This window comes from Emys orbicularis, chromosome 6 (genome assembly GCF_028017835.1).
Source record: "Emys orbicularis isolate rEmyOrb1 chromosome 6, rEmyOrb1.hap1, whole genome shotgun sequence".
NCBI classification, from domain to species: Eukaryota; Metazoa; Chordata; order Testudines; family Emydidae; genus Emys; species Emys orbicularis.
Genome location: NC_088688.1, coordinates 76,924,325 through 76,934,139, shown reverse-complemented (window position 1 = coordinate 76,934,139; position 9,815 = coordinate 76,924,325). Strand labels below are relative to the sequence as shown.

General features: G+C 41.5%; 1 protein-coding gene across 1 annotated transcript; it reads left to right on the top strand.

Annotated features, from left to right (window-relative positions):
• The first annotated feature begins 246 nt into the window (after positions 1-246).
• Positions 247-9,131, top strand: LOX (lysyl oxidase). The gene is made up of 6 exons (XM_065406870.1): positions 247-940; positions 1,437-1,545; positions 2,867-3,004; positions 5,569-5,725; positions 8,814-8,909; positions 9,012-9,131. Exons 1-6 carry the CDS (start codon positions 247-249, stop codon positions 9,129-9,131), a joined length of 1,314 nt encoding a protein of 437 aa, XP_065262942.1.
• The last annotated feature ends 684 nt before the right edge of the window (positions 9,132-9,815 follow it).

The following is a 9,815-nucleotide window of genomic DNA, read 5'->3' as shown; positions in this document are numbered from 1 at the left end:
ATCCCTGAGCCCTCCTCCTCCCGCCTCCAGTCCAGACCCCAGAGAAAGCCGGAGGACGATGAGAGGCGGGTTGTTTGCTGCTGCTATTCAGAGCCGTGCGCTGTAAACACCCCTGGAGCGGACAAGCTCCCTCCTTTCGGAAGGTCTCTGCCTCCCCGGCCCGCCGGCGGGGATTGAGCCTGGCTGCGGCCAGCGGCGTTTGGCGAGCGACCTTCGCGCCTGCCCGGGGCTATTGAAGCGGGGAAGATGCACGTGGCGCTGCCAGCGGCTTTGCTCGCCCCGCTGCAGGTGTGGGTGTACCTGAGCTGCGCCTGGCCCGCCGGCTGCCAGCCGCCGCCGCCGCGCCACAACCCGCCGGCGCCCGCCGCCTGGAGGCAGAGGATTCAGTGGGAGAACAACGGGCAGGTGTACAGCCTGCTGAGCCTGGCCTCCCAGTACCAGCCGCCCCGGCGCCGGCAGGCAGCGGCCGCTGGCAGCCCCATCCTGCTGCTCCGAAACAACGCCACCGCCCCGCGGGGGGCTGCTGCTGCTGCTGAAGCCGGCGTTGCCCAACCGCCGGCCGGGACCGCCAGCAGGGGCTCGGGGGCTCGCCACTGGTTTCAAGCCGGCTACCAGCCGCCCCCCGGCGGCACCGCAGGGCAGAGGAGCCAGGAAGCCACGAACGGTTCAGCCAGGAGCCCTCCCCAGGGGGCGTCTCGGCCCAGTGCCCCCCACAGCTCAGGCGTCGGCCCCAGGAGGGGCAACAGCACCAGCCCCGGCAGCCCCCCGCCCCTGAGCAATCTGAGAGGCGGCCGGGAAGATGCCATGGTAGGAGACGATCCCTACAACCCCTACAAGTACACGGACGACAACCCCTATTACAACTACTACGACACCTACGAGAGACCCCGCCAGGGCAGCAGGTACAGACCCGGCTATGGCACCGGCTACTTCCAGTATGGTAAGAGCCCCCCGCACCCCTCGAGCGCGAGCAGTAACACCTCGCCCCAGGCTCCAGCAGGGGCCCCGCCGCCAGCTCTTAGCTGGGCTCTCCGCTATTTCCCACAGCCCTCCCCGCCTCAGCCCACAGCCAACCCAAACGCCAGCACAGCACATAGCGATAGGCTTTGGCAGTGGGCTCACATCCCAGCATGCTCTGGAGAAATGACCAGCCCTGCCTGCCCCACACACGAGGCAAAAATCTGACATGGTCCTAGGATTCCTAGGATCATATGGTAGTCTTAGGGGCCCGAGAGGATTTATGAGGCGAGAGGCTGGCTGCAAACAATAGGCTGTGCCTGTCAAGTGAGAAGTTTAAATGCTTCTTGTGACCTAAAGGGTGGCAGGAGCCTATGGCCAAAATAACTCCTAAGTAATGCTTGAAAGTGAAACAAAATGTTGGCAGACATGTTCTGGGTTTGATCGTGCTGTTGTGTGGTTGGTTTGATGAACTGCAGGTCTCCCTGACTTAGTCCCGGATCCCTATTACATCCAGGCATCCACATATGTCCAAAGGGTGTCCATGTACAGCCTGAGATGCGCTGCCGAGGAGAACTGTCTGGCAAGGTAGGCATCTCTGCTGACTTCTCCTTTATGTTAGCCTCAAACCTGGGTACCTAACAGCAAGGAAACCAGGAGGGAAGTTAAAGATAGAGGGCTTGATAAAGGTCCTGAGTCTAGCTTCTTTTGTGGCCTCGTTATAATGTTTCAACAACAGACAACAAGAAAGGGTAATGTACTAACCAATGTTTTTAAAAGTGACAAGTGCTTTTGGGTGCCTCCATTTGGTAGAGCTTAGCTCATTTGAGATGTCTTAAAGGAGCCTGATTTCCAAAGGGTAGGTACTCTGCACTTTCTGAAAATCAGGCCTCTAAACCTCTCTGAGGCTAGATACACCCAATCACTTGTCCCTTTTGAAAATCCTTGGAATCTGGTCTTTTTCAACTCTCTCCGTTAACATGAATAAATCATTGTTTCATTTTTAAAAAGTCACCAGCTGCTCATCTGTGAGACAATCTAGCAGAAAAATATTTGCGATAATCTCTTAGAATTTTGAAAAAAATCTTTACTAGTGAGTTGTCTATCCACTTGGCAAACAGGGATTTTTCCTGTTTTGACTGGAACTGAAATGAACATAGCTGAGTTTCATAAATTTAACTTATATAGTACCTTACCATGCAAAACAACTGTTTATTCACCAATTTCATAAACTGGTTGTAGCATAGCATTAAGGAATCATTTTTGTTAGGTTGCTGCAGGAAAACCAGCAAAGGGAGCACAAAAGGTTGATTATGTGGTTCTTGTTAGTAAATTGATAGTTAAAAATCAGATATTTAAAGAGTTAAATTATAATTTGGGATCAAAATGTCTTGATTGTAGCCTTTTAAACTACAATGGAAACAAAATCTACTGTGGCCAAGAGATCAACTACAAGATATTTTGTTTTACAGAAACTATTGAAAAACAGTTTTTCATGCCAAACAAGGACATTTTACAGCTATCCATTGTTAAAGTGATCTTATGCTCTTGGCTATTGTTAAACACCATTGATTTCCCTAAATATCAAAGCGTTTCTAACCAGTGCTCATCAGGTATCAAAATCCTGCTCTTACTGAAATCAGTGACAAAACTAACATCAACAAAAAGACTGAGTCCTAGAAAGTTACTAAAGCCTGCATCCAATACCAGAAGCTCCTAAGTACACCATTGAGCATTCTTGAGCATCCTCAGCTATTTAAATTAATGGGGTTGAGGGTGCTCAGCAACTTGCTAGTTATGACATCTAGTCACAGAAGGTTGAATGCTAGATCATAAGCCAAGAAGCAGCAATTTTGAATGTGTTTAATATTTTGTAAATATACTTATGCCTCTTTTTACATCACTGCAGTTCAGCTTACAGGTCAGATGTCAGAGATTATGATACTCGAGTGCTTCTGAGATTCCCCCAAAGAGTGAAAAATCAAGGCACATCAGACTTCCTACCAAGCAGACCCCGATATTCATGGGAGTGGCACAGCTGTCACCAGTGAGTGAAGTGCCCAGTATGGTACCTTCTACTTATCTTTTTAATTTGTCATTTGTTAATTGTAATGTGATATGTTTTGTTACTATCTAGGGGAAATATAGCTATAAGATTTTGCTCTTCCCTCCCATTTTATGGTAATAGCTCATTATATAGCTACACATGTGAGGATGAAGAATTGAAATGATCAAATGAAAATAAATAGTTCATACTCACATACAAATGTGACGATCTGGAAGCCTATGCAATCTCAAATCAGTTTAGAATATTCGGTCACATATCCCATCTATAGAATTCAATTTTGCATAAGTCTATTGTCCATTTACCTGTATATTAAAGAACTAACCAGTGAACTTAAAAAAAAAAAAGTTACAATTATAGTTAATGCCCCAAAATGTATTTTTTACTTACACATTCACTAAAAAAAAAAGGAATATTCAAATACTGAATGTGTCATTTGGTCCTCTAAAGGGCCATTATTTCATGAGACAAGGCACATTTTCCTCAATATTGAAAAGAGGAATTGGAATGGTCCTTAATAAGCAGTTGTACCTATATGAAGCCTTAGGGTGGTATCTCATTATCATCTTCAGCTGAAAAGAACTGGAGTTTTACATAAAAAGTGATGCCACAATAGATACTATTGAGCTCTGATATACAGTGCACCAATATCACCTTTGCAAGACGAACATTGACAGACACTTGGCAAGACAAACACTGGAGAATATTTGTAACATTTTGGGACCTAATAAAACTGCATATGTGCACTTGTGTCTTTTCCAAGAGGCTTGGTGTATATGAGTTTGAAATCTTGTCCTAAATTTAGATATTTCATATCAGGTTTGTGATACTTTAGGAAAGTACATGTATTTTCTTCAATTTATTTAAAATATGACTCTACAGTTGTGTGTACATAATGATTAATTTTAATACGACAGAAATAATGTATTCATTGATAAAGTGATGACTGAACACTGAATTCCATCTAAATACATACCACAGAGGTTGCCATGGGCCTGATCCAAAACCCTTTGAAGTTAGTGGAATTTCTCCATTGATTTCAAGGGGCTTGGGATCAAGCCTGCAGCAATATGTCCAATTGTAAAATTGTTTATTCCTGATGGAACAATTACTATCAATTCAAATGAAGTCTTTTAAACACAGACCTAGAAAGGCAGATGTTTTATTCAGTGTACAAGCCTTTGGTAAAGTCCAAAAAAACCCCTCTCGCTCTGTGAACGTGTTTTAGTTTTAAAAAATGTAATGTGAAATTGATACTTACAAAGGTGACAGACTGATAGCACTGCAAACTGAAATCCTTCATCCACAGAACAGGTAATCCTTGCCCTGCCAATAGGCCCTATAACCATACTGACCAGGGTGCGAATGTAGTTCTTTCAATACTCATCCAATTCTTGGACTTTGAATACGCTGCCAACAAGAATGCCAATTGTGGGGATGGTTTCTATGATGTTGACAATAGTCCATTAGTAGATGAACTATAACAACCAATTCATTTCTCAAATGACCTGCCATCAGATGGTACTGTTTAATCATCATCATTCTCTGAGTCACCTTGTCATCCAAGTTTTTAGTTGGTGATTTTATATATATATTATATATGTATATATATAAAATGTATGTTTATTTTTCATTAAAAGGTGTTCGAACTATATTTTATTTAATTTTTTACATATACACAGCTTGCTAAAAATCTTACATAAGCAACAGTAGCAGAATGCTACAAAGACAAGCTGCTGATTTGTTAGCTCTTGCTAGTTTGCTTTCTCCATCTATGTGAGAAAAGTAGAACCATAGAACAAATAGGTGCGTCACAGCTAGTGTGTGAGACCTAGGACTGACACACACACTCTCTCTCTCTCTCTCACACACTCACGGGAATAGTGCACACTGTGAAACAAGCAAAAATATGTTTTTGCAGAACACCTTAACATTATCAAACCAGCAAGACTTTGAATGTCAGTTTATATATTTGAATGTAAATAGCAATTCCTTCAACTAATCCAATCTGTAATATTAGTACATAAAGGAAGAATCTCTAAGCAGAGTAGATTGTTTGCAAATATAATTATAAAATGTCACATGTTTGGGAGACAATGGAAGTGGAAAAATAACCACAACCCTTCAGCTCCTTCCAGAAATAGCAAACTTGCCTAGAATTTACAGTATGTAAGGTAAGCATTCCTAGCCAAACAAACTGTGCCTGAAGGCAAACATTACAAGATAAACTGTTCATATTTGAGTGGTTCAAGTGCTTGCTAGTGTTATTGAAAAAGAGAAAACAGGAAATTTTGGGAAAACAAAGCCAATGCAGAGCCATTCCTTTAACAAATTAAAATGTGATTTGTTTTTAGAAGGTTGTGTTTTTATACAATAAAAAAAATTTAACAATGGTGCCACTGAGAAAAATATATTAACCCATTAGTTTTATGTAAGAAACAAAATTTGGCAGGATGCACTATAAGGTAGATTAGATAGGAAACATGATTTAATAAGGTTTTGGCAAAATCTGATCTGCCTCTACTAACTGACCTGTGGTCTAACAGACATTACCACAGCATGGACGAATTCAGCCACTATGACTTGCTGGAAGCAGGCTCACATCGGAGAGTTGCTGAAGGGCACAAAGCAAGTTTTTGTCTTGAAGATACCTCCTGTGATTATGGATATTATAGAAGATATGCATGTACAGCACATACACAGGTAAGAGATGGTTCCAAAGAACCAAGAGATTTTCTTTCTTGCAGTTTACCTTACTTGAGAGATTTTATGTAACATTATAGGCCCCAATGCTCAGGTGCCTTAATTAGCTATGAGATAATCACCCCAGGGTAGGGGAAATCCGCTGGTGGCATAAAACCAGCATAGCAGCTTTTGTAGTCTCCTTCCACTACAGCCCTGTAGGGGGTGTGGCTGCTGGAAGTGCGTGGCTGGGGCTTTCTTGTACCCTGGCAGGTCCCCTGGAGCCATTGGCAGCTGATGTACATTAAAACAGTCCTCAAGGTACTCTAACTTAGATTGGGGGACTGGCCATCAGACAGCAGGCCCAGGATTAGGGGCAGTAAAGAAATCCTTTAAGGTCTTACTCCACTTGTCTCATCCCAATCCACATTCTGTCGTCTGTTTCCTCAGTTCCCAATGCTATCAAAGGGGGTTTGAGGGGATTCAGTACACCACCGCATCGTGCTCTGTGCATATCTGTAACAGACATTCAAATTAATGGGAGCTGTGTGAACATCATGGGCAAACTATATCCCTTTTTCTGCAGAGGTAGTAATTTTATCCCTGAGAAATGCCAAATATTATCCCATGGTGGATGTGTCCACATTTAAATCTTAAGTACTGTATAATGATTTATCTACAATATGTAAAGTTTGTGAAGGGGTTTTAAAAATAGTCTCCTTTGTGTAGGTTACAGCGTTCACCTAACATATATATATTTTACAGCTGGAGTACTTGTGTCACTAGAGTCAAGGCTGTGTCAGCATTTCCACTGTAAACCCATATTTTTAGGGGTTGTAATTGGACTGTAAAACTTTGCTCCAGCCTCAAACTTGGCACGTGCAAGTAGGGCATAAGCTGATTACCAGCTGGGGTCAGGAGGAAATTCCTGCATGGCTTTGTCTTGCATAGTTAAGTGCCTTATGAGGATTTTTCATTTTCCACTGAAGCATCCTATATTGGCCACTGCTGAGGATACCAAACTTGATGGACCATTGATATGTTTCAGTGTGGCAATTCCTATATTCCTAGCAACAAAGTGGGAGGTTTTTTGGACACACAGATCTGGAAAAACCTCTGCTGCCGTTTTGGATACCCTCTGAATTCTTGCAGACATTTCTGATGTTTCAAAACCTGTATTTGTTTGAAGAGAAAAACCCCATTAGGCCATTTTTTGCAGAAGTAAAGCCATAGACAAATAAAATACAAAGCTAGCCCTTGAACTCTGCGAGCTTCCTATGCCAAGAGAGTACTTTACTCTTTGCATTGGATGCAGAGTTCATCTATGGCCAAAGCTAACACTCTTCTTTGAGGTAATCCAAGATTCTAATGGCAATTAAATTCACATAAATGAGTTTGGAACTGGAGAATGGGATTCATTGAGCACGCATCTAATGTCCTAACTCACGGAGCAAAGTTCTTTCTTGATTTTTCTTATATTCAAATAAATTTAGAAGGAAAATGGTTTAAAATGGAGCTGCCAGGACAAGAAAGAGGAGCTGTGTAGCCCTCCCCAACTTATCCCACAAAAACAGTAATGAATATTTTTTGCTGAATTGGTCTCTAAGATTTTAAGTCTTAAGCAGCAGCTATAAGAACTTAGTCTTCAGATAGAAGGGATCTAAAATGGCACTTGCAAATAGTATGTCTGTGACTTTATCGCTGCTGTACTGTCTCATGCAGGATCCTCCTTATATCTACCAAACTTTTCAAGTGGCCTTGTATGTTTCTCCCCAATGGACCAAAATAACTCCTTTGGTTTCATTAATCAGGTAAATAGGTAAGGAAAAAATCACAGGTGTTTAGTCAAAATTTCAGATGTTTATTTGAACTGTACCCACGCTTCTTGGGCCTGCAAATCCAGGATTAAACTATCGCAAGATTTCCAGTACTTCCTGCTTCCTGTCAGGCTGAAAATACTGTGAGAACAGGCTCCCTCATAATATTTCAGCAATGCTGGTCCCAAGCCGAACCAGAAAGTGGTACATGAAAAAAGACAATAGGAAAAATGATAGCCAAAACTTTCTGAACCTCAAAAGCCATTCAGTTGAAATTCAGAGTTTTAGGTGTAGATTTTGGTCAGTTCTTATCTTTTCTGAAATGATTCCTTCACCCCTTGCAAATAAGCGACACTTTAGGTAATACTGTCAGATAGTACTTAAATATAACGATTTTAAATTTCAGGGATATGTAATCAGTAAATACCTATTATATTAAAAAAAAGTGTATAAATAGTAAGACTAGTTCAAAGTTTTCCATTGAAACAGTGTTTTGCTGGAAAACTGGGTTCTCAACAAAATATTTTCTGGAAAATGTGTCTGCTTTCCACAGAAAATTTTGATTTTTAATCAAACTGATCACCTGAAAAATGAAAAAAAATTAATTCTGAAATGGAACCATGCTGGGTCAGGGGATAGTTTATCCCCTATAGTCTGGTTGGGGATTCCAACCTATATCTCCCATGATGTGCTATGATGCACAGCCTCCCCTCAGCAAGAGGGGAGACAGTGGTGCATCATGGGAGATATAGTCCCTTGATTAAGCCCAGTCTATTAAGAATGGGAACATGAAACACCTGAACTACAAATTCCAGGAGCCCCTGCAGCAGCATTTCAGAATTGAAATATTTCTGTTTTTGGCCAAAATATTTGTTTTTTATTTTTCATCCAAAACTTTCCATGAAAAACAACCCCTATTTTCCAACCAGCTATAACAAATACCTATTTATCCAAAAGAGCAGAACAGCTTGTAAATGATGCTCCAGTCTCTCAGATAGGTACCAGTAATTACAATGCTTATTTATGAATAGTTTTATCTTTAATTTTCTTATGTGGTAGAAACAACGAAAAGTCAATACAACGGCTCTGTCAGAGCTAGGCAGTACTATTTAAACAAACAAAACCCAGAAAGTTCAGATTCAATGCTTAACTCATTCATTGGTGCCTTTCCCCCCCCCCCCCCCAATGATGTGCACGAAGGAAGCATCGTGGCGTTACCTGAATTTTTTGACGGTGCTAATGTTGATTTCTGAAAATATATTCCTTAGACTCCTTTGCTTGCATATTTTTAGGGACTAAGCCCTGGCTGTTATGACACCTACAATGCTGACATAGATTGCCAGTGGATTGATATTACAGATGTAAAACCTGGAAACTACATACTGAAGGTATGGGGTGTGTTAAGAAATCATAATTATAAATCCCTTTAAGCCAGCACAGCAGGTTATCAATCCAAACCCAGTTGTAAACGGCATTTTCTTTCCTTCAAGGTTAGTGTAAATCCCAGCTATTTGGTACCAGAGTCCGATTACTCCAACAATGTAGTACGCTGTGATATCCGCTATACAGGCCATCATGCATATGCCTCTGGCTGCACAATTTCACCGTAAGTATATTCCTCTTTCTTTGTAACTACTTTACACTCATAAAATTAATATTAGCAAATAGGTTTATGGTATCTAGGGGTGAATTTTGCATTGAATAGATAATTGCCAAATGAGTTCTAGTGATGCAAACTTTGTAAGTGTATAATTTTATATTTAGTATGGAGTGTGCTAGTTTGGATTACAGATGGAATTTAGAGGTTTTTTGTGTGTGGGCGAAATGGGAATGATTATTTTGCTAATTACAACTGCATAGCTTTCAAATTATAAGTACTTGTAATTAAGCTATTTTCTTCAATCTTCCATCCGATTCATAGAACCATTTCAGATGGAAGGAACCTACAATAGTTTATCAAAATCCATTCCTCTTCCAGTACAGAACACCTACTAAAATTCTTGTTAGAAAAATTTGTTTTTGAACTCTTGAATTCAAGATTTATAGCAGGGGTTCTCAAACTGTGGGTCGGGAGGGTCAGGGGGTCGCGAGGTTATTAAAATGGGGGGTTGCGAGCTGTCAGCCTCCACCCCAAACCCTGCTTTGCCTCCAGCATTTATAATGGTGTTAAATATAAAAACATGTTTTTATAATTGGGGGGCGGGGGGTCGCACTCAGGGTCTTTCTATGTGAAAGGGGTCACCAGTACAAGTTTGAGAACCACTGATTTATAGGGATTTTAAACTTGCTGCTCC

Bases quoted from the DNA above. Each gene is read 5' to 3' on its own strand.
- LOX (XM_065406870.1), top strand. From the start codon at position 247: ATGCACGTGGCGCTGCCAGCGGCTTTGCTCGCCCCGCTGCAGGTGTGG. The intron at 3,005-5,568 runs GTGAGTGAAGTG...GTGGTCTAACAG, and splicing joins GAGTGGCACAGCTGTCACCA to ACATTACCACAGCATGGACG. The intron at 5,726-8,813 runs GTAAGAGATGGT...GCATATTTTTAG, and splicing joins CATGTACAGCACATACACAG to GGACTAAGCCCTGGCTGTTA.